At 42.3% G+C, this 27,598-nt stretch overlaps 1 protein-coding gene across 1 annotated transcript; it reads left to right on the top strand.

Moving 5' to 3' along the window:
* Positions 1 to 3,454: 3,454 nt before the first annotated feature.
* On the top strand, positions 3,455 to 27,051 carry LOC145357831 (transcription factor GATA-4-like). Its single transcript, XM_080211362.1, has 6 exons — positions 3,455 to 3,977; positions 15,378 to 15,544; positions 19,734 to 19,859; positions 21,232 to 21,319; positions 24,734 to 24,858; positions 26,914 to 27,051. The coding sequence occupies exons 1-6, from the start codon at positions 3,455 to 3,457 to the stop codon at positions 27,049 to 27,051; spliced, it is 1,167 nt and encodes a 388-aa protein (XP_080067488.1).
* Positions 27,052 to 27,598: the final 547 nt, after the last annotated feature.

The raw sequence follows: 27,598 nt of genomic DNA, 5'->3' as shown, positions 1-27,598 counted from the left end.
TTGCAATTGAAGCCAAAACCAACACTTTTAACATTAAAAGGGTCAACTCATGCCCTGTGACTAACTTCCAGTGGTTAAAGGGGGCGGTGCTCCTGTTCCTTCAATATGTAAAAGTCTTTACTGATTAGATTACAAGATGAAAAGAAATATTCTAAATGTTGAAAATAGTACTAAAATCCACAGTAAGCATGTTTTTTTTCTCTCTCAGTACTTAAACTAAGGGTTTCAATTAGATAAATATGGAAGTAAATGGAATTGGGGTTAATATATAGGGAGTATGTTTATCATGAGGCATGTGTATTTTGCCTCTTGGCTTATATGAAACACTTTCAGAGTATTCGAGAATTATGTACTGGAGCCTATTCAAGCTATATTGTAGTAAAAGCATAGCACCATGTTCCAGAGGTCAGGGGGCAGAGTATCAGGACTACCTGATACACAAATCTGCCAGCTTTAGTTGTCAGTTATAAGTGTTGTAACAATGAGTGTTCCCTCACAATGAGAGAGAGATCTATCATAGTAGGGCCCATGTTTTGACAGTCAGGCAGAGACCTAAGGTCTGGACTACTTATGCTCTTGATATCATCACAATATTTGAAGGAATTAATAAAAATAGAGGAAAGATTACATCAATTGATAGTTTAATAATGTGCACTGATTGAATTGTTTTCATCAGGGTAAGAACATTCTTAGACTTCCTTTTCAATGTGTTGGAGTAGCCAGTAACTGGTTCTTTTAGAATGACATGTTATATCACAGTAGGTCAAAGTTCATTTTGGGCATATCCTGAGATTCCTTACTGTAAGAATCACTGAAGGTTAGCCACTTTTTTAAGGAAAGACACACAGCGCTAAAAAAGAGTGTATGAGGTTTGCAGAACAGATGTCACTTCAGTCCACTGTGCCTCTACTATTTCTTAGCTGGAACAATCAAAGCTTAACCTCACTTCTTCCAAATGTTTAACTAATATTCAATGCTTCAGATATCCCTCTTGCAAATTATTCTGCATGTTAGTAAATCTTTTCCTAACCTCAATCTTTTTAATAACAATGAAATTGATAAACCTTCATTATTGAACCTTCAACCAGGGAAAATGGAATTTCTCCTTCGCCCTTTGGAAAGGCATTTTTTTAAAAAAAATCTCCCTTAAATCTTCTCTTACCATTCCCTTCTCCAATGGCAAAAGCCAGAGTTTATTAAGTCTGTCTCCCACAACTCTAGTTTCTCATTCCTGTGATTATCCTACTGAGTCCATGTTGTGTGCAAGGGTTTTCATACCCTTTCTACATAGGAATTCCCCAAACTCTGCCCAAATTGTGACCTTGTGTGGATTCATCATAGAAATATAGAAACTAGAAGCAGAAGCAGGCCATTCAGCCCTTCAAGCCTGCTCCACATTCATCTTGATCATGGCTGATCATCAAATTCAATATCCTTATTCCCCCTTCTATCCATATCTCTTGATCCCTTTAGCCCCATGAGCTATATTTAATTTCTTCTTGAAATCAGGCAACGTTTTGCCCTCAACTACATTCTGTGGTAGTGAATTCCACACATTCACCACTTTCTGGGCTAAGAAATCTTTCCTCACCTCAGTTCTAACCTTTTTTCCTGCAGAGAAAGGGCTTTCTCCCTGCCCCCGGTTCAATTGGGAGGTATTACCAATTTGTAGAGTGAAGGTTATCCGTTCCGCTACACTATTCAGTGGCTTCTCATTGAGTTTATACAGCAATTAGCTTTTTTCATAACGATAAATGCACAAAGGAAAAGATTAATACTTGTTTTGTCTATAGAAAACTTCAAATGAATAAGTTTGGAGTATACCAGATGAACAGTTTATAAACTGCGATCTTTATCTTTTATGCGGCGTACTGTTGCAAGACGCCATTCACTTGATATATAAAGAGATTGAGAAACCGCTGATATAATATGTGTGATTCTAAATACTGTTTGTATTGAAAATCTCCATCTCAGCAGGGTGGCAAATCAGCATTTTCGAGGATAAATTAAGTCATGATCTGACACACATAAACGCTTTTAAAACTCTGCTGGGCCAGCTGAGCTGCACCTTTAGGAATATCTCAATATTTTCAACTGCTGGACTGAACTGGAGTCACTGCGGATTGATCCGAATGTCTCCAACATTGAAATGAGGTGGAGCCCTTACACACTCAACATGTTGCCAACACAGTCTATTTGAATCTGCTCTCCAATCCAGATGCTCTTTGATTCTCACCTTGTCAATCCCTGCCTCCGTGAGTAATTGTCTCTTTATCGAGAATACTCACTTCCCAGGGAATTACAACGAAACATGAGACTGTTTTCGACTGGACCACTCTTTGTAGCTTTTTTTTTCATTCTGGTCGATTTTTTACCCCCCTGAAGTTTAAACGGCTCCGTACCCATTTAATAGGGCTGCAGCTACGTTGGCTGACACTGTCAGATTTTCCAGCGTTTTCTGTTTTCTTTCCAGCATCCACAGTATTTATGTAGCCGCATTGGACTGAAATGACAGGAGTGAGGGAGGCACTTTACACAAGAGGGGTGACCCTGCCTGAGTTTAAAAATTGGCCGAAGAAAATAGTAACAGAGCGTTGGGGGGGGGGGGGGTGCGTGGGCCAGAGCCTCAGAAATCCAGTGGGGAATCAAACGAACTATTTCATTTGTGATGCACTTGACTACACACTTAGCCTGAAATGACAAATTGAATTGGAGGTCGTCTTGTGTTTTTGTTATTATCATTTCAATCCTGTCTTGTGGAAGTTTCAGGAATAGGCTGACCGCCTGGAATTGCACATTACCCGGGGAGGGGGAGGGAGGGGAGGGTGGAGAGAATCTCAAAATAAAGCCAGCAAAAAATAAAGCTCCTGTTTCTACTCTGCCTTTCAAAGGGTTAAGCGGAAGATTGACAGGGGAGGGGTGGAGGGGGGGGGGGGAGAGGGAGGTGCAGTGACTGCCAGGGAATGGGAGGTTCCAGACAAACTGCCCCCCCCCCCTCCACCCCCCGCCAGCATTTCAATTCCATTTCCTTTCGCTTTTTTTTAACTTCGATCTTTGACCACTTTATGAACTCTGTGTGTGTGTGTGTCTCCTTCCCTCACTCGCACCCTCTGCCAGTTGGAAAGTTTGTTTTCCTCTCTCTCTCTCTCTCTCTCCCTCCCTCCCTCCGCCCCCCACCCCCCTCCCCCGCCCCTCTCCATCTCCACCTCCCTCTCACTGGGATCCTGATACGGTTCACCTCTCTTTGGACGGATTGAGTGCTGCGGCGATCTGGCAGCAATTGGAATTGGGATTTTATACTGAGGGAGAGCGGTTGTGGATCAGGGAGGGTTTTTTTTAACATTGCAGCCCCCCTGGCTGTAGCTATCCCCGGGGTGAAGTGTGTGGGACTGACAGCCTCTCTCTCTCTACCCCCCCTTCTCCCCCAGCTCTCTCTGCCAGCCAGTCCCCGGGGATGTACCAGGGTCTGGCGAACCCCCCGCCGTACTCGGCGCACCCGGACCCGGTGGGGGCTTTCCTGCACTCGGCCAGCTCCGCCGTGTATGTGCCCAGCTCTCGGATGAGCCCAGCTCTCTCCGGCTTCTCCTACCTGCCGGGGGGCTCCTCGCAGGCGGCCGGCCCGGTCTCCCCGCACGCAGGTTGGCCACCAGCGGTGGGCAGCGGGCAGGAGCCCCCATGCAGCCGCCACTCCTCCTCGTCCTCCTCCACCTCCTCCTCCTCGACGTCCACCTCCTCCTCCTCCAGCCCGCCCAGTGTGGCCGCTCCCCGGGACACCGCCTTCAGCAGCCCGCTGGCTATCTCGGCAGCCGCCGCCGCCGCCGCCGTGCGGGACCAGGTCAGCATCAGCTGGACCCTCAGCGGCTCCTTCCCCAACCACTACCCGCAGTACATGAGCTCGGAGGCGGCCAGCGCCTGGAGCCCGGCTCCCCTGGACAATCCAGCCTTCAGCTTAATCCCGGCTCGCAGACACGGAGAAGGTAGGGGAAAAAAATCGATGTTACCTGTCTGTAACTGGGAAATGTGAGGGGGCTGTTCTCATGATCAAAGAATAAAGGGAGATACGGAAAGAGGAATATGGAGAGATAGAGGAATAAGGAGAGATAGAGAGGAGTGTGGAGGGATACAGAGAAAGGAATATGGAGAGATAGAGGAATATGGAGAGACAGAGGAATAAGAAGAGATAGAGAGAGAGGAATTTGGAGAGATAGAGAGAGAGGAATATGGAGAGATAGAGAGAGAGAAATATGGAGAGATACAGAGAGAGAAATATGGAGACATAGAGAGAGGGGAATATGGAGAGATACCGAGAGAGAAATATGGAGACATAGAGAGAGGGGAATATGGAGAGATACCGAGAGAGAAATATGGAGACATGGAGAGAGGAATATGGAGAGATAGAGAGACGAATACGGAGATGCAGAGAGGAATATAGGGAAGGGGTTCCTCTGTATATAAGTTTGTTCCTCTGTATATAAATTTGATTGATTTGATTTATTATTGCCACATGTATTGGGATACAGTGAAAAATATTATTTCTTGAGCGCTATACTGACAAAGTTATACAGTTATTCCCCCCTATACTGATTACATAAGGGAGAAGGAAAGAAGAGGGTGTAGAATGTAATGTTACAGTCATAGCTAGGATGCAGAGAAAGACCATTTTAATGCAAGGTAAGTCCATTCAAAAGTCTGATGGCAGCAGGGAAGCAACTGTTTTTGAGTCGTGTCCTCAGACTTCTGTTTTTCGATACCTTTCAGCAATATGACACTGCTTTGAACGGGTTACTCTGGGTTGGCCAGCCCTGTCAATCTTCCAGAATTTCAATCTCCTGAAAATTACCAGATCTGACAAACTGCTCACAAATTAATCCCAGGGAGAGAAATTCGTTTCTAATAGAGTCGAATGTGAACATTACTAGGCTGATACCGGAGTTGAGGGGGTTGAGCTATGAGGAGAGGCTGAATAAACTAGGCTTGTACTCGTTAGAGTTTAGAAGAATGAGGGGAGATCTCATTGAGACGTATAAGATGATGAATGGGATGGATAGGATAGAGGTGGAGAGGCTCTTCCCGCTCAGAAAGTACAGTAGGACTAGAGGGCACAGCCTCAAGATAAAGGGGGGGGGGGCAGTTTAGAACGGAGTTGAGGAGGAACTTCTTCACTCAAAGGGTGGTGAATCTCTGGAATTCTCTGCCCGTTGAAGTGGTGGAGGCTGCCTCGCTAAATATATTTAAGACGCGGGTTGATAGGTTTTTGATAGGCAAGGGGATTAAGGGTTATGGGGAGAGGGTGGGAATGTGTAACTGAGACGTGACAGATCAGCCATGATCTTATTGAATGGCGGGGCAGGGTCGAGGGGCTAGATGGCCTACTCCTGCTCCTATTTCTTATGTTCTTATGAACAGCTTAGCGAGCTTGTTAGTTAACACTGATCGACAGGAACTGTTGTCTTGGTTAGAGGCAGATTGTGAGTATCGGGGCTTGATATATATTCAATGCTGAGTTTGCGCTGAATAACATTCAATGCTTATCGTTAAACTAAAATCGTCAGTTCTAACTGTGTTAAAGATATGTACAATCTCACTCCAGTTAGTGATTTCCCTATTTAGTGAGCGGCGGGCATAGTTATGTTCTAAGAACTTTAGGATTCTCGCCTACCAGCAGTTGAGAATTACACCAATGAAATGTTGGACGTGGCCGTATAATATCAGAAGCATTTTGTTCTTCCTGGGGCTGGTATTCAGGAAGCCTTTGTGAATGTACTGGCCGCAGGTTTTAATGTGGTGAGTCCTGTTAAAATGACCCAGGTCTAAGACGGAGTGTAAATAGTGTACCGAATCACAAAGCAACAGGACTGAGTGTGTCTCGATTACTGAGTGGGCAAGAGGCGGAATTGAGGCCTTGTAGAAACTGGTACAGGTTTGCAGCAACGCCCGTATGTCAAGACTGTGTAAATGTGAGCGAGTCAGAGATTCTATTAGTTTGATCAAGTCCTTTGAATAAGCGGAAGGGAAACGCTATTATTGCGAATTAATAAATTGGTAATTTTATACTTCAGACAGAAAATAGGTCAGTTAGCGGACAGAAGGAGAAAAGTCGGGTTATTGAGTTTCACATGTTTGGATCCACTCATTCTAAAAATACGGGATTCCATATACTGTCAATGTAAGGTTATTTTAAACCTCTTGTTTTTTCCCCCCGATGAGTGTCTTCGAACCCTCAATCAGCGATGCACTCTGAAAATGCAACTCTTGCCATTTGATGACTAAGTAATCAAACTGTTACAGTCCAAAGGGATAACAGAACACAGCTTCTGCTTTGGATAGTAGAAACCTTTGGAAATGGCAATGTCGCTCTGTGGAGGGGAGGCTGCAGTCTCTGTATGGATTCATTTCGGAGTGTGAATACTAACTGGTTCCAGTGGGCAGTGATATCCATCAAAGGGCCGTGAAGTAGGACACTTAACATTGAGAAGTCACTCCAGATTCAATAAAAACAATCGCCTTTCATTACCCTAGCCACCTGCATCCAGATATTCATGGTATTAAATTATAAAGTGATTGCTACGGATACAATCCACACAAATCAGATACATATAAAGAGATCTCTCTCCCCAGCCCGCCCTCCCCGCAATTCTACTCTGATTTGGACCGGCCGCGAAGATTCGTTTGTCTGGTTTTAATTTTCGTTGGCTGCTGTCGAAACGTTTCCAGTCTTCGGTGGATGCCTGCCCTGGAAGGAGGTGGGGGTTGGGGGGAGCTCCATACAATCGGTTGCGGCAGTTTCACAGGGAAATGAAGCCCCCCAGTTCCCTTGTTTCGTGAAGAAATGATCGGCAGCTCAACTGTCAGTGAGAGACTTGGACAAGGCGATCTGTCGCTGGAGAGAAAACAAGCCTTTCAGAGACTAGAACCCAGCCACACCTGGCCAGAGTCCGCACTTTTCTTGTAATCTCCGCTGTCTAATTTTCTGCAAGTGCAGTACGGAGGGGTAAAAATAGATATTAACAACTCAAAGCGGCTGGTAGTGGAGAGGGATTGACATTTTCTTCCAACCAACGTGCAGGGTGTAAAATATAAATGTACAAATGAGTGGAGAAATCACCTTTCCAATACATGCCATTTTAATATGACCTTTTTAATATCTGGGATAAAGTGAGACATGAAAGGCCGCTTACAACAGACAGGACACAATGAACACATTCCTTCCAGCGGCCTGGCGATTCTACACTGCCTGCAACCGGGCTTACTTGTCGGTTATTCTCCTCTGGTTCCTCGGGGCCTTTTACAGAGTGGAGTTACTCTGACAAGAGGGAGGGTCTCCCTCTGTGCACACCGGCCACAAGTCGGCAGGGCTGGGAGGTGGGGGAACGGTGGGGGAGAGGTGGCACAGAATGTGGTTTGACAGCCTGTTGCCATGTTTAATATCAGCAACAGGACGGCGAAATGTCCTGGCTTCTGTTCCAACTGAACTCGGAAGATTTCGTTGGTTGAAATATAAGCGCTTGCTGAATGTTATTTTACAGGGAGGCCCTGGTGTGTAGGATAGGCCTTATAGACAATTCCAGTCGACAGTTCCTCGCAGCGATAAAAACATTGTCACCATTTTCTCGGATGAAACCCTTTTGTTGTTTTTTTTGTCTCTTAGATATGAATTAAAGAACATGTTTCTGGCTACTTAAAAACATGTTTTGGGTAGATCTTTAGGTTTGGTATTCCGGAGGAGAGAGGGAAATGGAAGTAACTGAGTGAATTGCGGTGAGAATGTCTATGGAATGCACCTTGTCCTGAATGTGGGCCAGTAATTCTGATAACAATCCTGCCTCACAGGGTGGGCTGCATTTTGGAAGCGGCAACGTTGCGGATCGGACTTATTTGAAGCCAAAGCAGCTGTGTGGTACCGGAGTTCTTGCAGGGCGCGCACAATTTCATAACATATTCGTCAAAAGTTCTCTCCTGGAGTCCAACCCCAAAATGAGGCCGCAGAGTATCAGGTGCAAGAGAATTAGCGAACTCGCTGTACTCGCTCTAAAATCACAAGAGATTTCCCCGATTCTAACCTTAGTTTTCACTTTACGTTAGAATTTATTTCTAATACGAAGTGAAAACTAGATGTTTTTTTAAAAATAATGATGTAATTAGATCCTCACTTTTATTTCTAATATAGAGTGAAAACTAATTGGAGTTTTTTTTAAATAAGGGTACAATTAGATCCCCATTTTTATTTCTAATATAGGCTCAAAACTAATTGGAGGTTTTTTTTTTAAATTGAGGGTATAATTAGATCCCCACTTTAACCAAAAACAGGCAGCGAAATCCGAGGAGTGTGTGTGTTGCGTGGGGGTAGGGGGGAGGGAAGGGAGGGAGGCATAGAGTTGCGTCCCTTCCTCGCAAATTCGTTGAGTTAAACTCTGGTCAGGATAACCCTCCGCTTGGAAGCAAAGAGGGGAGATGTTTACAATATGCCCCCCACTTCAAAATAGAGAGGCGGCGGTACTGGCGATGTGAGTGTGGGGAATCTCTCCAGTGGGAAGGGGGGGGGGCTTATTAATCAGAGCAGCTAGTAATGGAGTAACCAAGACTTTCTGAGCTCAAAGGTCAGTTCGAACTGCATGTACCCAAATGAATAGCACACGATAAGAACCCTGGCAGGGCCGAGGAAAGGACACAACATTACATAAAGACTGACTGTTGGATCCCGCTCAGGGACATTGCTGTACGTTCTGACCCTCAGGCTTCAGTGTTCACTGTACACTTTTCAACCTCAACATGCACCCATGTTTAAGCCTTGATATCCTGAGGGTTGGCTGGGGGTGGGGTGATATTGGGGATTGCGGAGGATGGGTGGAGTTGCCCCTGTGGGCAATGTAATAAAGAACTTGAATAGAAGCCGCGCCTCCTGCCTTCTTTACCCGCACCCCCATCCACCCCTACGTTTTCAGCAATGGGTAAGAATCTTTCCTTCCTCCAGTTTGTTACCCTCCTGTCAGCCTAGAACGAGAAGACATGCGAATATGAGGAGAGAGGGCGAGAGTATCCACTCCAAGCTGAACCATGCAAGGCAGATCAGTAGGGAGAGTAAGGTTGTGCTGGAGAGTGTGAGCGATTGGAGGGTGAATCTTATTCCCTTTCAGACCGCGTTCACATCTTTCTGGCGCTGATGGGGGTAGAGGGCATGGAGTGGTGAAGAACGCTCGCTACTTAAAAGAGTTACTGGCCTTCTACACAGTACTGGTGAAAATGGCCCAAAACGCTCGGCATTTTAGTGTGGGAGAGATTTATTCCGATTCCCAGTCTGCCTGTTTGGTTTGGTCACCGGATCCGAACACAATAATAAAGAAACATTCAAACACCTTCCTCCAACAACAAGCACAGCAGTCAGAAGGTTAGGGTTTGTGGTGAAGGGTACCACATGGGGTGGTATAGAGTGGTTAATTCCAGATTTCCAAACTGGGGTGAGGCGACACTTATGTTTATCTTTGAAATTAATTGGCGGACCTTCATAATCCCTGTCCCTGAACTCATAACATTCCAGAATGAATTGCCAAAAAAACCACTTTATCTTTGTATATCCGTCGCTATATTACAATATCCAACTGAAAATAACCTTCATTTTTAACACTTCAATTTTCGAAAGACTCTAATTTTTAATAACAGCAAAAATATGATGAATGACTGTGTACATGAACTTTACTGTACTAATGATTTGTTGTGATATTTGCGGGGTTTAAGTAGTTGCCTTGCGAATTAATCACGGTGGTGCCAAAAGTGTAGTGATTAATACCATTGAGACTTCATTCCAGCCCCTCAGTAAGTGGCTGCTGTTTCCAGCGCTGCTCTCGGGGACTCGGGCTGAGCGAGCATTTCTCTGCCGTTAACCCGCTCGAACTAGCTGGGCCTGAAGGAAGCGGCGCGGGCTCCCTTTCAACACAAACTGGCGGTGCTGTTCAATCGGGAGGACTCACACCGAATAACCCACAGCTTCTGCCGAAGCACTTAACATTCTCGCCATTCGCAGGGAGGCATCACATTCAGGACATTAATAAAGTACATTCATAAACAACCTGCCTTCTTTCAATTCAACTATTAACGTTGAGGAAATCATCCATACTCCCTCCATCCGTTCAATAAAAGCCCAGTTTCCCCGGTTTTAGTGAGCACAGATCAGCAGAAATTGTCGCAAATGATAGCGGATACTTTGTCCAATTATCCTATATATGTAGGGTATACAGGAGTATATATAATTGGACAAAAGTTTCTCTTTATTAAAGAATGACCCGGCATTTTCTGGAGTGTAAAGTCGATGAGTTTTGTGGATTTTGTAACGGGTTTAATAACGGGTTCAGAAACGGGCTTGATAACGAGTTTGGTAACGACTTTGATAACGGGTTTAGTAACAGGTTTGGTAACGGGTTTAGTAACGGGTTTGGTAACGGTATGTCAAAGGATGAAAGCAAGAGGTTGGTGGCGATTGAATGTTCGCTTCCGGGCAAAGAATTCGCTGTTGGTTTGAGTGAAAGGCAGATTATGAATTAGTTATGGGTTTGAGGGATTGTGGTGAACGGGCAGAGAAGTGGAGTTGAGGCCCAGGTGATTGCATTGACTGGCGGAGCTAAATCACCTACTCCAATTTTCTTATGTGAAAGAAAGACACGGGAGAGATGGGAAGCGGGAAAGAGGATAATGAGGCAGGATGGAAAGATATAAACAGGAAAGCGAAGCGAGAGAAAGAGATAGATGAGAGAACAGTGAGAGTGCCTTGTTTAAGTTGAACGCTTTCAGTTAACACCACATATTATAATTCCACATCCACCCTATCCCTGACTTCAGTGCACATCCGAGACCACAGCTGCCGAGTTGGTGCAGTCAATCTCCGGATTTGTGCAAAAGCCGAGTCAGTAAATGTGCCGCGGCACATGAATAACGTCTATGAAACGGAATTAAGATGAGTTTTCCGATAGTGTGGAATTACACAGTCTGGCCAGATAGAAATGGGTGAGGATTGGGGACAGTTTTTGTTTCTTTTAGAATTATGTTCAGAAGGAAGGTGCACCGACCTGTGCGCCACTCGCCCTCATTAAACAGTCTCCCTTGAAGTACAAATATAACATGCCATCTAATACCCTTTAAAAAAAGGGAAAGGCGGAAGAGTGGCGGCTTCGGAAGCCCGGTGTGTGTATGGGGTATGATCAGCTTGCTACATTGCAATTTGCAAACCATCACCTCAAAGTTCCCCTCAAATTTCCCTTCAAATTACCTCCGAGCCGCAAGGAGTCTCTCTCTCTTATATTGCTTTCATTAAATCATGAACTGCCCGACAAAGGAAACAAGCATTTTAAAGATAATTAGGTGTTAGATTTATTTGAATTTATTGTCTGTTTCTGCCAGTGTGTTGTTGTTTAACCAGACTGGTGTTTCTATTTTCAAACGTCGCTTTTCCACGCACACGAGTACTTGGCTCCCATTCTCAGTGCAGACAATACAAAGTTTCATGTCTGTGTCATTCATTGCACCAATCCGTGGTCACCGCGATTTCGCATTGTGACATTTACAAATGGCATGATTTCAGATTTAAACTTTATTTCCAGAGGGATTTTTTTTTTACGAATTCTCCAATTCCGTTTGGAATATCACGGACTGTCTTAGTAGCTGAAAGGTAAATTGAATGAATCACTTGCGGTTTCTGTTTCGGAGTAATTTGGTCAACATATTGCAGTAAATATCAAATCTGAAAATTAAATCATCTAAGCCTTGTACTGAGATTAAATCTCCAGAAGTTTCAATGGCTTACTTTTGTAATTCCCCAAATTACTAAGGAAGAATTAATCCATCGCTAACAACATATTTAAAATATATCTATATTACATTACAATATGGGAGGAAAAGTAAAATTTAAAGTAAAGTTTCAAGTTTATTTATTAGCCATAAGGGAGGCTTACATTAACACTGCAATGAAGTTACTGTGAAATTCCTCTGGAATTTAGAAATGGAAATGGGTAAAATAGTCTAAAAAATGCGGACAGGGCTATTTTCCTTCTTAGAAAATTGTAAATTCAGTCTTCAGAAATAATTTTGCGTGAAATATTGTAATTTTTTGTTGAACTGTCTTCCTATCTGCAGACTGCCCACGGAGTACGGGCGCAAGCCTGGTATTATTTGAGATCTCCGTAAGCAAATCCTCAATGCCAGCTATACGGGGCCGCATAAAATGGTCAACGTATTAGATACTTGGCTTCTGTGTTTCTTTTCATAACTAGTATAAGGTGGCAGGGGTGGGCGCCAGGTTGGGGAGGGGTTGGGGGCTGAGGGAGGGGGGCGGTGGTGGTGGCTGTGGTTGGCTACAGGATAAACCAGCAACTGACAAGTTATTATCGAAACTTGAGCCGTGGTTTGACTCCGGATTCGTCATCGATTAAAATAAAGGACTTAGTTTTGATCGAGTGAATGATTGGAATAGCAGCTTGGTAACTTGGAGGTGGTTCTGTTCACGATAAATATTCAATAGAAGGAGGCAAAAGCCATATTGGAATGGCGGCACATGTAGATTTTGTTAGTTGGTCCGTAGTAAGCACTGCTAAACTGTCTGTGCACCGTCTCAAATCCACAGTGATCCTGGCGGTAGTATTTTAATAAAAGCGCCGATATGAAGTTATCAGACTTCTATGCTTTAATCGTGTCTGGCAGACACAGTAACAATTCAGTAAATAAATTCACCCCTACTAAACCCGGAGGCAGTTTGTGCGAGTTGTAGCATATATATATTGTCGGCGCTACTTTTCATGCTTGCTAATTATAATTTTAAAAATTCCTTTTTTAAAAAAGGAACGAATTCTCTTCTATTTTTAGTACCCGGGATTCAATTTAATTTCGACGAATGGGGAAAAAAAGTTGTTTTTACTGTAACACTGGAGTTCGTTGTGGACAATCTGAATTCTGCTCAGTAGCAGCTAGTCTAAACACATTCAATGAAGCAATGGAGACAGCAATTCTGACAGCATTGATGCCACCCAACTCGTTGTTCTGTAAAGGAGTTAGGGTACATTGTTGGGGCAGACTTGAAGTTTTTTTTACTATCTGATTTAGGAATAATGTTGCTGCCACGAGTACCCCCAAAAAGTATTCCAGTTTCAACCATTCCTTCCAATGCCATCAGGAACCTGAAGACAATACTGTATTTAACATTTCTGATTCATCCATATGATGTGATTGAGTAGTCTAATGGCGTCCTTTGATTTCTGAATTCTGCAATCGAACTTGAACCTGTATTCTCTTCCTCACGGGTGATAACACCTCATCTACATAGCCAATGTTAACACAGAAACATAGAACCAGAAGCAGGAGTAGGCCATTCGGCCCTTCCAGCCTGCTCCGCCATTCATCTTGAACATGGCTGATCATCGAATTGATGATCCCCTGATCCCCTTTCCTCCCATATTCCTTGATCCCTTTAGCTCCAAGAGCTTTATCTAATTTTTTCTTGAAATCAGGCAACGTTTTGGCCTCAACTACATTCAGTGATAGCGAATTTCACACATTCACTACCCTCTGGGTAAAGAAATTTCTCCTCACCCCAGTTCTAAAAAGTTTAGCCCTTACCCTCAAACTGGGACCCCTAGTTCTGGATTCTCCCACCATTGGAAACATTCTTTCTGAATCTACCCCGTGTAACCCCGTTAGAATTTTATATATTGGGCTTGATATATCCCGAATTCACCATCTGGGTGGAACCTGACTGTCAATGACATTTGAAAGACTGCAGACTATCGACTACCACTTTGCATGTGGTTCACTGTGACATTTCAGGGCTAGTGCTATCAGAATATAGTCAAAGGTGTATCAGCAACACCTTTGGACAGCACGGAAGCACAATGGTTCGCACTGCTGCTTCACAGCTCCAGGGGACCAGCGTTCGATTCCTGGCTTGGGTCATTGTCTGTATGGAGTGTGCACATTCTCCTCATGTCTGCGTGGGTTTCCTCCGGGTGCTCCGGTTTCCTCCCACAGTCCAAAGATGTACGGGTTAGGTTGATTGGCCGTTGCTAAAAATTGCCCTTAGTGTCCTGAGATGCCTAGGTTAGAGGGATTAGTGGATGAATATGTAGGGATATGGGTGGCATTGTGGTCGGTGCAGACTCGATGGGCCGAATGGCCTCTTTCTGTACGGTAGGATTTCTATGATTAACACTGTACCTGTGATATGCGTGTGAGGGGCTGGTGTGAGGGTGGGGCAGGGGGTGATGGGTGGTGTAGATTTGCACTGGACTGCAGTTGCAATGCAAGTGAGTCTCAACCCTGAACTATGGCCCGACCAGTTTACCTTCCAGTCAAAGCTGCGTGAGGTTCCCTGAAGGAGTCTCCCTCCGATTAATGTCAATGCGACATTGGGTTTCACACTACATAACATTTCCAGAGTATGAATGCATTCTAAGATGCAACTCACAAACAGGAAGATATGATACGCAATGTTTCAGTTGTAATTCCAGTCCAGGGGACAAGACGAACATGGAAGTTGTTGTACAGATGCGTTTGCTTTAAAAAAAACACTACATTAAGTCGATACCTTCATGGCTTAAACACATTTTCAGGATAGCTGGCTGATTCATCTAGGGGACAATGTTTGTCTTCCAAAAATAAAAGTAATTTATGTTGACCATATGAAAGACCATATAAAGTTTGGAGTTCGGTAAAAGACTGGGGAATTGCTGTCCCCATTGCTTCAGATTAGATTGTGTTATTGCTCGGTATCTGGAGACCTACATATGGCAGAGTTCCATTTTCCCACATGAACTCCGAAACTGGATGGGAGCAACAAGAGGAGTATCCACTGTTTGAAAATATCGGAACGAGTGCCCCTTACGTTAATAACATGCCAGAGATCCCGAGAGATAACATTAACGCCTTTTCAACTCAGTCTGACACCGGTTTAGAATACTACAGCACCCACACTGTGTTAGGTAGAATGTTTGTGGTGACTCACTGATCCATATGCATTACAGGCGCTGCAGGGACCATTCTCTTCACCCAGGTGCTACAGGCTAGGAGGGGTAGTCAATGAGGCAAATGGGCAAAATATGAGCCCCCGCTCCCCACTTTTTAATCCAAGTGAATCCGGCTCTCATGGGCTGCAAACTATAATTTTTCACCAATGTTTATGGCGGTTTTCTTCCTTGGGATCGGGTAATCCGCCACATCTCTATTAGTTTTTTCTTGCTAACCTATTCACTGCAATGCAAAGGCGGCGATATTATTGCACCTTCTACTACAGGCAAAAGCGGGCTAAGATTCAAAGCATCTACCCGTATTTTGTAATGTACCATACTGCGTTAATAACTGGTACTTTATGTTTAACAGTGACTTGAGACTCTTTTTCTAACTAGAACTACTTGATGATATCCTTGAAGGTCGAGAATGCGTGAATTGCGGTGCTATGTCCACGCCTCTCTGGCGGAGAGATGGGACTGGCCACTATCTGTGCAATGCGTGTGGACTCTACAACAGAATTAATGGAATTAATCGACCCCTTATCAAACCTCTCAAACGACTGGTAAGAGAACCATTTAGCGTAGCGGGGTTGAAGTTTTTAGTCAGTGCACCGCTGAAGCAACCAGGGCATTCTGTGACTTGGAAAATAATGAGACGCAGGTTACCCAAGTAACAATCTCCGAGCAAAGTCTCTAAGCAGTCAATAACTGGCTCCCACACACTCCATTGAGGTGCTCATTCGGCCTGAGTGGGAGTTGCGTTTTGATGAATAGACATTTTGTTCCCAGTGCTTGTCTTGTTATGCAGAGGGATTTGTTTGGGAGCTGTAACCCTTCGGAAAAGATTCAAGATATTTGATTAAAAAAAAACATGTTGCACAATTGGATTGCTGAATAGTGTTTCAAATTGAAAAACACATTAGAATGTCTGTTTCAACATCTCCCTGACTGTAAATGCTTTGATTGTGTTTGCATCTTTGTTATTTTTTAAACATTTAAATTTCTTATTTAAAAATGAATTTTCCTCCACTCACAATTGCCTATCAATAATTTGTCATTTGTCAGATCTTAATAGCAAAAAAAACATTTGGAATAAAAGAGAATTTAATCTCTTTAGTTAGCCATGCATTGCTTGATATCTGTTACTTTCTTCATAGAATAGTTCCAAATCAGGAGGAGGTCATTCGGCCCGTTGCCTCCTCTGCTGGGTTGCTCTGGGCGGTGCATTGTAATGATGGTTATAGCAACCAATCAAAACGGAGAGAAATTATTCCTCTATGTTTAATTTTTCAACTCCATTTTCCTCCATGGCTGTTCGTTGGTTGCATTGTGATTGGATGCAACTCACCAACAATTTATTGGACTATTTTAAAGAAAATCCTTGAATTCGAATTCAGTACTGGCGTTAGGTGTAGGAGCGGCCCATCCGGCCTCTTGGGCTGTTCCATCGAAAAGAGCTGTTCTGCATCTTAATTACATCTGTCTCAGGACCAGTCGCTTTTGAATAATGTTGGCTTCTTAAATTGAGCTACTGGCTCAAGTTTGCAAATCGCAAACCCAGGCAGATTTGTGTGGAGTTCAGATTCCGAGGACTAGGCCTCGGATCCAGTATCTGCCGTGTCTCTACTAAACGATTTTAAATGAAAGGGACACTGTATTGCATTCTCTTTGGTCAATGATTCAGATATTTATTGAATTCAATTGTCGCAGTCCCGCGGCTGAGTCCATGGATTACTGGACCAGCTACTAATTCATTTACCAAATAAAAAAGCTGATGTTCCTCACGCTTATTGTGATAAGCAGGTACGAATTGTCGTTTGACATCACGAATTAATTTAAATCCAGTAAGGAGTTACAGAGGTGCTACTCAAACAATTTAAGATTTAAGAGAGGGTTAGGAGCATTACTGTAGCACGGCCTTACATTAAAACTTTGAAACTCTTCGTGAATAATTTGTTAGTTCTTTTTTTAATTGCCCAATCTATAAATTGGGGTGTGAGAGCTGTCTGAGATGTTAGTGCTCGGTGTGTACCAGACCAGGTCACATTATTCAGTGGGCTTTTTATGTGGCTATTTTTTGCTGGGGCGCCACTGATTTATTGTGCTCCGTCTGTCTATTCCAAGATTTTTAATTTGCGAGATACTTATGCCCTTTTAAGCTTCCCAAATATACCGCAGATATAAATATATGTTATTTGTATATATAGACTAAAGCTCATTGTTGAAAACGCGTGACAAAATAATTCTCCTCAAAATAATTCTTTTACCCGGATTTAAACTTCCTCCCTCCCACAATGGAGATGGTAGCAGGTTCTGAAGGAATGTTCACTGCAATGAAGGGACAGTAAAAGATCAAAAAGATCAAACCTGGTGTTGTCAGACTTCTTACTACAGGAAAAGAAGCAGGGGGAGGCCATTTGGCCCCTCGAGCCTGCTCCGCCATTCATTTTGATTATGGCTGATCCTGGTATATTTGACAGAACCAATTTCTCAATATTTAAAATCTAGTCTGGTCATGACTTTGAGCACAGGTATAAAGCATAATTAACCATAATCACCTATTTTTAACGCAAATTAATATCCTTTCACCCAATAAAATGATTATTCCGATATTCAGATTTGCTGAAAATGCCCCTTTTTAACAGGAGGCTGACGACGCTCAGTTTAATCATTAGTTATTGCCCTGGTTAAAAAAAACTGCAGAGATTTCATTCACACGTTGCCAGTGGGATTTTGTTTTCTTCCTCGGATTCTAATGAGTGTGAAATGTAATCTGGGGTTTTGCTTACACGGGGTTGCTGATAATGTGTGTTCAGCGTGATGTTAACGTGGTACCAGTGTTACAATACACACATGCCCGCTACCCAGCCAATAAACTGGGGATTAAACAACATCCCAGTGTTTGCTTTTATTGTTACTTTCTCGCCGGCCGCTTCTTATAGGTAGGGATCCGGGCACGTAGGTCAAATATGTGCACAATGCAATTCCATGACCACGCCCTGTGTATGGAAAACAAAATAATTATTCCGTCAATTATTGATTAATTGTCGACCCAGTTTTGAGATAGCGTTGCCCCGCCTGTCCTGGTTCAGACAGGATAATCCCACTTTTACAATGCTTGCTTCTGCATTTAAGAAAACAGTAAACCAGTAAGGAGTCTTTTTTAAAAAAATGTAACAGGAAGTCCACGTTCCACATTGTCTCCCGCGTCCTTACAACGTGAAAGCATTTCATTATTTAGCGTTATGATCATTAGTACAGGCCACTGCGTGTGGATCTGTCACAATCCCATCCGGCCACCTCTAGGTTTAGGATGGAGCCCAATTCTAATGACAAGTACAGTCCTCCCTCCTTTACTCGGCCAGTGAGCTGACGGGCGGACCGACCATATCCCCATCTGTCTGACCAACATGGGTACAGCAAACTGAAGAGGAAGAAACAGCTAATCTTTCAATGAAAGATTTGGGAGCTACATTGTTTTCTTGAAGGATGATTGATTAGCTGAGGAATTTTGCATTGGGATGAGAGGAGAGCAGCAATCCGTTTCTATATATTCTAAAATATTACCATAGCATCCTAACAGGAGGCCATTCGGCCCATTGAGTTTGCACTGACAACAATCCCTCCCAGGCCCTATCCCTCCAACCACCACATATTTACTCTGCTAACGTCCCTGGCAGCAAGGGGCAATTTAGCATAGCCAATCCATCTAACATTTATGTTGTAGTCCTATCTTTGGTCTGTGGGAGGAAACCGGAGCACTCGGAGGAAACCCACACAGTCACCCAAGCCCAGAATTGAGCCATGAATTGAACTAATTTTGGCGCTGCGAGGCAGCAGTAGTAACCACTGTGCCACTGTGCCCCTCCATTATCAATGATAAATTGATTCTCTCCAAAAAAAACCTGTGATGGATATCTAAATCGAACACAAGGAAATTCTAGAGAGAAACAGTTCCAGGTTTGTTTGAATTTTAAAGAACCCAGTTCAGTTGGATACCAGTCCTATCAATTCAGACTGCAAGGTTCCCTTCCCCTCTGGAACAAGAGTTTCCTCAAATTAAGTATATGCATTCTTTCAAATCTTTATTTTTTTCAGTTTATGTTTGAACAGTGCAAAAATAATCACTTGGCACTAACAGCTACACTCATTGGGTTTCTGCTCCTGAATTCACATTGACTAACCAACAATTGTAAAGCATCGACTATCCATAGTAACTTATTCATATTATTGTTATGCTCACCCTCCTTGGGACAACATTGCTGCCCCCCTCAGCATGCAAGTATACACCCTTGGTTGAGACAGCCGGTAAAAAAAAGCATATCATTTACAAAGGCCACTAGCCATTATTAAAGGCTAACAGCCATTCTTAATAGTCTTTACTTATTAAGCAATAGTCAATATTAAGGTATATTGTCTTGACTGACAGGTTAAATGATTTAAGGATGAGAGCAAAGGTCTAATCTGACATTGTTCTGTCAATATGTTAGGGAACAATTTAAATGATTCTTGAGCTAGGGCAATCTGTGGTGCTAAAGGTTATTGCTAACCAAGGAGCCAATAGATAGGCTGCTTGTTAATGAGGCAGAATTCCCAGAGAATGTGCACAATAATAAATTTTAAACTTTTCATCCTAGAGATCAAAGCTTCCCATCTATAACAAGCTCCCAGCCAACTGGTGTTTTAATCGGTTTAAAACAAAATACAATCTGTGTTATTTGTGGTTAGTAATGCTGCTTTTTCCTCTGTTAGTCGGCATCTCGGAGAGAAGGACTCTCTTGCTCTAACTGTCACACTGCTACCACCACCCTGTGGCGGCGCAATGCGGAGGGAGAGCCTGTCTGTAACGCCTGTGGACTGTACATGAAACTTCATGGGGTAAGTAGACCACCAACGGCCACATTACTCTTCCAAAGTATACAGAACCCAAATCTGTGCAACCGACCATACTTAATCAACACAGAAAGAATCAGTGCTACTGGCCAGAAATTCATTCATCAAATGCTTTATCTACAGAGTGATGATATTGAATTACAAATTGAATCAAATTGTTTCTTTTCCCCTTTTTATTCTTTAATTGAAATGCCAAACACATGAAACTTCTACTTTATTCTATTTCTATTTTTCATTGATCTTTTACTGCGCTTCATTCCATGTTATCATGGAAACAACCAATGAAAACTCATTGGATTTTATATTTACTAAATTTATGTTAGATTTATGGTTAGATATGGGAATGTTACCAGTTGCAAATCACTAACTGAAAATTCTCCTCGAAAGGACTCAGTTATTAACATTCTCACGTCCAAATCAGAAGGCTCCAAATTCCAGGCTGGCAGCCCAAGGTAGTTTTGAGAGAGTGCTACATTGTTGAAGGTGCCACCTCTGGGGTGAAATATTAAACCAAAATCTCTTAAATGAATATAAAAGATCTCATGGAACTAGTTCAAAGAGGGAATTGTCCCCGGTGCCTTCGGCAATATTAATCCCCCAATCAATAAACTCAAATTATCTGACCATTATCACACTGCTCTTTATGTGAGCTTACTGTGCACCAATTGACTGTTACATGTCCTACATAACAACAGTAATTACCCTTTAAAAAGTGCGTTACTAGGGCGGCACTCTGGCTTAGTGGTTAGCATGACTGCTTCACAGCAGCAGGGACCCAGGCTTAAACTTATTGACCGTAAGATGTTTTGGGACATGCTCGGATCCTGAAAGGCGCAACGTGAATATAAGTGTTTCTTTGTCAAAAGCTCATTCTGATCTGAGGGAAAAAAGAATGCAGATCCTGTATTTCCGTCCGAATTCAAAATTGAAGAAGAGACTAAGTCAGTCTGCGGCATATGTAATCACAGCGTAGGCAACTGCAGCTGCATTTTTCTGAAGCGATGTTTATTTCCAAATCCTGACCCCCAGTATAAAGGTAGCTGTGAGACAGCAGCCTAATGTAAATTCCATCATTTTGTTCTTGAACGGATACAGAAAGTATTAGTTATTTGGTACCACCTGATACAGGAATAAAGTTACATTGTGAGGTCACACTGAGTTCACATCAGTCTGGTTTGAATGTACCATGCTGGTACACGTGGCGGCTAGACTATCTCATTAGATGTCCCGGATCATTTGCATATCTAAGGTCATAATAGTTTTAAGTTATGAACTTTTATTTCTAGTATGGTTCTTTTCCTTTATATATTTTTTACGTATATAGTTTTGCTTATCAAGCCCACATTTCACTTGGCAGATACCGCGACCTTTAGCAATGAAAAAAGAGGGAATTCAGACCAGGAAACGTAAACCAAAGAACGTGAATAAAGATACTCCTTCTGCAGGTGAGCAGCAGTCTCTTGTACTGGTGGCTTTCATCATGCAATCTTTCAGTTTTTCTGCTAAAACATTGTGAAACAGTGGAAAGACGAGTTAAGAAGTCCTCAGTGAAATGATACTAGTAAAATGTGTCACACACAGTGGTTAGCACTGCTGCCTCCCAGCACCAGGCATTCGGGTTCAATTCCTGGCTTGGGTCACTGTCTGTGAAGTTTATATGTTCTCCCTGTGTCTGTGCGGGTTTCCTCCGAGTGCTCCAGTTCTTCCCAGAAGTCGAAAAGACGTGCATTGACCATGCTAAATTCTCCCTCAGTGTATCTGAACAGGCGCAGGAATGTGGTGACAAGGGAATTTTTCACAGTAACTTAATTGTATGTTAATGCAAGCCTATTTGTGACACTAATAAATAAACTCAATTTGCAGGGAACTTTAATTGCAAATTTGTTTTTTTTTAAAACTACTCATCCCGTAAAGGCATTTCAAGCTGCGATTCATCACTGTAGGTTCTAAGGATAATTGTGAGAGATTTCCATGGTCCACACTCTACACGTTCTTAAAGGGAAATATCAGATGTTGGCACAGATCAGAGGACACTGACAGATTGGTGGTTGTCACAGGAATAGTTTTCTAAAGACCCATAAACTTTTCTCTGATTCTTAAATACATTGAAAACAGTGGTTTGTTTTAAATTTTAGTGAGTTTTTGTACGTCCATATTAAGTGTGGGGGGGGGAGTTCATATTTGAAATATATGAAAGCTTAATCGTTGAGCTTGTTGAAGAACAAGATGAAATTGATTTCTGGATACTAATGATAACAAGGGGAATAAGTTAGATGGGAAAGTGTCAGCCATGATCTAATTGAATGGCAAAGCAGGCTCAATGGGCCAAATAGCCTACTGCTGCTCCTATTCCCCATGAAATAACCTACCGAGATAATAGACATAATATAATACGGAGACTGAATATGCAGATAGTGGCAATAATGAAATGGTTAGGATGCTTGGAGGGATGGCCTTCAATGGACCATTTTCATTTTTCTTTTATTCTGAAGCCAGTGGGGTATAAACCAATTTATAAGTGTAGAATGATGCCTCATTATAACCTCTGAAGTGCCACAGTATCCCACAGTGGGCATTGTATTTTGCTCCTTTAGAAATAGGAAGTTCTACTCTTTAACCTACTCAATAATTTTATGAATATTGCCACAATACTTTGATTAATCTTCTCTCCTGAGATCTGCAAAGGCATGGGTAAAATTAGTGTCATGTCATGTAATACACTCTATGCAGAAAGGGCTGTTTGTGACAAACACACCTTCAAATATAGAATCTCAAATATAGAATGCCTAGGAAATGGTTGATACAGCTGAACTTGCTCTTAAATGGTCACCATACATTTATTCATGACTATACATTTAAATTAACATTTTTAGTTTATGTCAATTTTAAGTCATCAAGAAGGTGACATAATGGATAAGGACTTGAATAATTTCCTTATATTCCACAAAACAGTATTAAAACTGATTTTCTACAAACCTTGCTGATATTGCAGAAGAATACAATGAGTCAAATGCAGCAATGCCAAAACAACTTTGTGCTTATTTTAGAACCTATTCATCTCTCTCACACTCTGACTGTCTGACTGACTGACTGACTGACTGACACTGACACTGACTGACTGACTGACACACACACACACACACACACACACACACAAAGTTGGAGAGGGTTATTTTCTCTGGCCACCATACACATCAGTCTGGGTTACATATTTAAGTCAAATCATCCTCCAGCATCTCCATTCTTACAGATTAATGTTGTTGGATAAAATTTATGAAACACCTGATCTTTAGTTTTCAATTCTGAGGAAGGCTGTTGAGCCCAAAATGCAAATCTGCCTTTTTAATTCACAGATGTTGTGTATTTCTAGTATTTTTGTTTTAGTTGGCTCTTTAATTCATTGAGTAACTTGGTTGAAAGCGATCATCTTGTTAGTGCAGATTACTTCAGGTTTCAATATCACACCCAGAGGCAGTCATTTCAGAGTGTATCACAATATTTTGTTATCATTTGGTATACCTATAATAATCTGAAACACTTTAAAAAGAATACATATTATTCTTTCGTGGGATGTGGACATCATTGGCAAGACCAGTATGTGTTGCTCATGCCTAATTGCTCTTGTCCTGAGTGGCTTATTAGAGGTCAATGAACCATTGCTATGGATCTGGAGTCACATGTAGGACCAGACCAGTTTAGGATGGCAGATTTCCTTTCCAGGACATGTGGAAAGCCCACGTGCTGAGGTTTATCCGTTAAATATCTGTGTTGCCACACACCACCATCTCCCCAGTGCTAAATCTAATCATTTTACGCTACTAAATTTTCACAAAAATATAGGGGGTAAGTCTAAGGTCTTGCACACCCCACCCCTGCTACCAGCAAAAATAGAGAATTTGGCGCTCAGCCATATCTCCATTCACTGAAGCAGGACTGGGGAATCCCAGCCTTGGACAAGATTGGAGAATTCTGGTTATAATGTTAGGGGATTGATTCCACATTTACAACATGCAGCAGGACTGGAGAATCCTAGCATTGGCAAAGTTGGAAAAGGATTGATTCCACATTTACAACACTCACTGCAGCAGGACTGGAGAATCCCAGCCTCGGGCAAAATCAGAAAAGGATTGATTCCAAATTTACAACATTCACTGCAGTGGGATTGGAGAATTCCAGCCTTAGGCAAAGTCAGAGAGGAATTGATTCCACATTTACATCACTCACCGCAACAGGACTGGAAAAATCCCAGTTCAGATGAGGTCAGAGAATCCTGGCCAGAGTGTTAGGGGATTGATTTGACATTTACAACATTCACTGCAGCAGAACTGGAGAATCCCAGACTCAGATAAAGGCAGAGAATCTGGCCATAATTTTAGGGGATTGATTTCACAGTTACTACATGTTATCCTCTCTACAATGAAATTTGGCAGTGCATTAATGCTTTCAAAATTGGACGCTTTCCGCCCGAGATCAATGGAGATTTCTGTTGTAAGACCCTTGCCCGTGCCGATTCCATGGCTGGCGAGGGGGTAGGTTTCCACCATTGCTTTCAATACAGATTTTTTTAATTAATAGAATGTAAATTCCATCAGGCACTGTGATGGGATTTGAATCCGTGTTCCCAGGCCATTAGCCTGGGCCTCTGGGTTACTAGGTCAGTGACAATACCACTACACTGTCATCTCCCCAAATGCTCCTTTGCTCAATGTTATCCCTTATCAAAAGCCATAGCGTAAGGAAATATCTAAAATCATTGAACCCACTGATGGAGTGTATTTTTTTTCATTCGTTCTGATATTATTAGGGTTGCTGTGATGATTATAAAACTTAAATGTTCCTCTCTTCTCTCTGTTGTTTAGTATCTTTCTCAAGTTTGCCATCCACCCCCAGTAGCACTACTGCTGGCGCATTAGAACTTATCACACCAAAGACTGAGCCAAACCTTTACTCATCTGCATGTAGAGTCCAGAAGGTCAATTCACAGGTAGGTCAGTGAATGGGAAGATCTTGTTGTGCTTTTCCTTATCCTTTATCCAATGTATTCATGAAAAGGGGTTTCAATTGATACTTCCTTATTAAAATGGTACCACACTAAGAGTGACTAAAAGGTAAAAATTCTGGCAGCAAGTTATAACTTCCACCTGTGCTTTAGTTCTGCCACAAGACTGTTTAAAATTCCAGACCCAGTCATCTTCATATTGAGGAAAGGCATTGTCTCTATAGTGGTACAACTGGCCTGCATCCAGCAGAGGAGGTGAATCTTCTGCTCCTAAATCAGATCCCACAGCTGGATCAGGGTAACAAGTCTCTCTGTAGCCTCTCCTCCTTGTGGAATAATCCTCATTTCATTCCTGCTTGATGATGTCAATCTTTGGTTCAGAACAATACAAACACCAACCCTAGGAACTTTTCTACAAGTATTCTCAGGGTAACTGGGCAACACCTTCAGAAATGCCATTATTTGTTATGAAGGGGGACCTTTGCCCCGCCTTCCATGAAGCCCAAAAGTGGCAGAACCATAGCAGAGTTAGGTTCTATCTCACCTGTTGGTCATAAGCCCTAAACTGCATGGAAAGAATTTTGAGTGCTGCTGACCAGTACATCATTATTCACACATTATATCACACATTAAGGTAATAATGGCACACCAGAAATGAAGAAATGCAAAGTTGTAAACTAGATCTTGCTACAACCTAGCAATACATGTTCGGTAAACTCAACAGAGGATTTTGACATTTCTTAACATACAGAAGAATGATCCTTTAAAACTGTGTAGTAATGATGTAGAGATGCCGGCATTGGACTGGAGTGGACACAGTAAGAAATCTCATAACAACAGGTTTATTTGGGATCACGAGCTTTCAGAGTGCTGCTCCTCCATCAGGTGATGGGAGAGCAGCACTCCAAAAGTTTGTGATTCCAAATAAACCTGTTGAACTTTAACCTGGTGTTGTGAAACTTCTTATAGGGTATAGTAAGTGAGCATTTATCATATTTTTGATCACTTTTTTCTCAGTGCATTATCCTAAACTCTAATCATTAAGTCCCTATCTACCACCAGAACATAGTAAAATTCTTGCTGACTGACTGAACATTATTATTTTGTTTTGAATCATTTCTTCTATTGCTTTTTGCCCATTGCCAAACCTTTTTTGAGAGTGACAACTTACTGTTGATGCAGAAAGTGATGAATTGGACATCATGGGAGGGATGGAATGGAACTTTGTGCGAGGAGAATCTGACATTGCTTGGTCTGAATGTCAGCCAATCAATAGAGATGTGATAGTGTTGGCATCAGCCATTTGCATGGTCCAGTATTGTGGATCTGAGTATTTTTGGAACAAGATTAAACATCATTGTTTCTCCTGGCCCACAGGCAGTGCAATAAAGAATTTTCCAACTGATACAGTCCCACTTGATCTGTAAAATAAAAGCAAAATACTGCAGATGCTGGAATCTGAAACAAAACAGAAAATGCTGGAAAATCTCAGCAGGTCTGACAGACTTGCTCTGCTTTTCCAGCATTTTCTGTTTTTGTTCCCTCTTGATATCTGTTGCCTGCTGAGATTCTCAAAGCTTGGTTTCCCTTAATCTTTGAGCACTTGAAGCATTCTTTCTAAGGTCTTTTAATGACCTACCTGTCTCCTGAGAGTGACAGAGTTGCCCGCCAATTCCCGCCTTGTCCATGCCTGAACCCCCTCCATTAAAACTAGAGGGGAGAGAGTTAGGGTCAGGATCTGGAATTTTTACCTTCCTAGTCACTCCTGATTCCACCCATTCATGGGTAGTAAACCCCCCTCATATTTTAGAAAAGCATCAAAATTGGTTGAATTTTCCACTTCATTTCAACTTGTATCTATGTGAGTAAAGACCCAAAATACTTGGCAAAATAGCACTGAGGTTAACAGGATTCAAGATTACTGCCACAGTCCTTTGACTTAATAATGTGCTATATTTGTATTACACTCCAAATGTAACACAGACTTGCCCAGGCCTTTGCAGACTCTGCTTTAACAGCTCCCATATGCTTTGCTTCCAGGACACTTCAGTGGCGGGTGGCAATAGCCTTCGCTTCAGCATTCCAGCTCTGAAACTGACAAACACGGATGAGGCAGCCACAAATCGAGAGTCCAAGGTGGGCAAACCTTACCCCTGGGGTAGCATGGAACTGGTCTGACATCAAAGAGACGTCCGCCACAATCCTCCGAAAAGCTACACATGGAATTTGCAGCTGAGATGTGTTTTATCTGAATGAAAACTGGAAATGATAAAAAAAAGATAAAAGAATGCCAGGAAGAGAAATCAAATGGAATGCTGGATCGTATCATGTTATAATTTAAAAAAAAAGTGAGTGTTGCAAAAATGATGTCTTATTGCCGAGGTTTAACACCACCTAAATTCACTGCAGGTGACCTTGGTGCATTTCTGATCCAGCATTGTTAGTAATTAAGTGCCTTTTTTTGGACCACCACTTGCTGTATGTTTCTAACTTTCCACTTGAAAATGGATATTTTGGAGTGTATTCCCTGGACAGTTGCAGATTGGAACAGTTTGAACAGACCTTGGGTAAAAATACAATTGCATTTCATAGAGAAAATATTTTTTCTTAGTGTAAGTAGTTCTATATGGATGGTTCAGGCTAATAATAAAAGCAACTTGTTAAAATTCAGATGGTCTCCCAGCTATTGGTGTCATGCCTACAATATATCTATAGATCAGTCACA

The sequence above is a fragment of the Carcharhinus amblyrhynchos genome, chromosome 24 (genome assembly GCF_965287045.1).
Source record: "Carcharhinus amblyrhynchos chromosome 24, sCarAmb.v2.hapA, whole genome shotgun sequence".
NCBI classification, from domain to species: domain Eukaryota; kingdom Metazoa; phylum Chordata; class Chondrichthyes; order Carcharhiniformes; family Carcharhinidae; genus Carcharhinus; species Carcharhinus amblyrhynchos.
Note: the sequence above shows the minus strand (reverse complement) of the source record. Positions and strands in the feature narration are given on the sequence as shown.

Coding starts and splice junctions, on each gene's coding strand:
- LOC145357831 (XM_080211362.1), top strand. CDS start 3,455: ATGTACCAGGGTCTGGCGAACCCCCCGCCGTACTCGGCGCACCCGGAC. Junction 3,978..15,377: donor GGCTCGCAGACACGGAGAAG/GTAGGGGAAAAA, acceptor TTTTCTAACTAG/AACTACTTGATGATATCCTT. Junction 15,545..19,733: donor TCAAACCTCTCAAACGACTG/GTAAGAGAACCA, acceptor TTCCTCTGTTAG/TCGGCATCTCGGAGAGAAGG.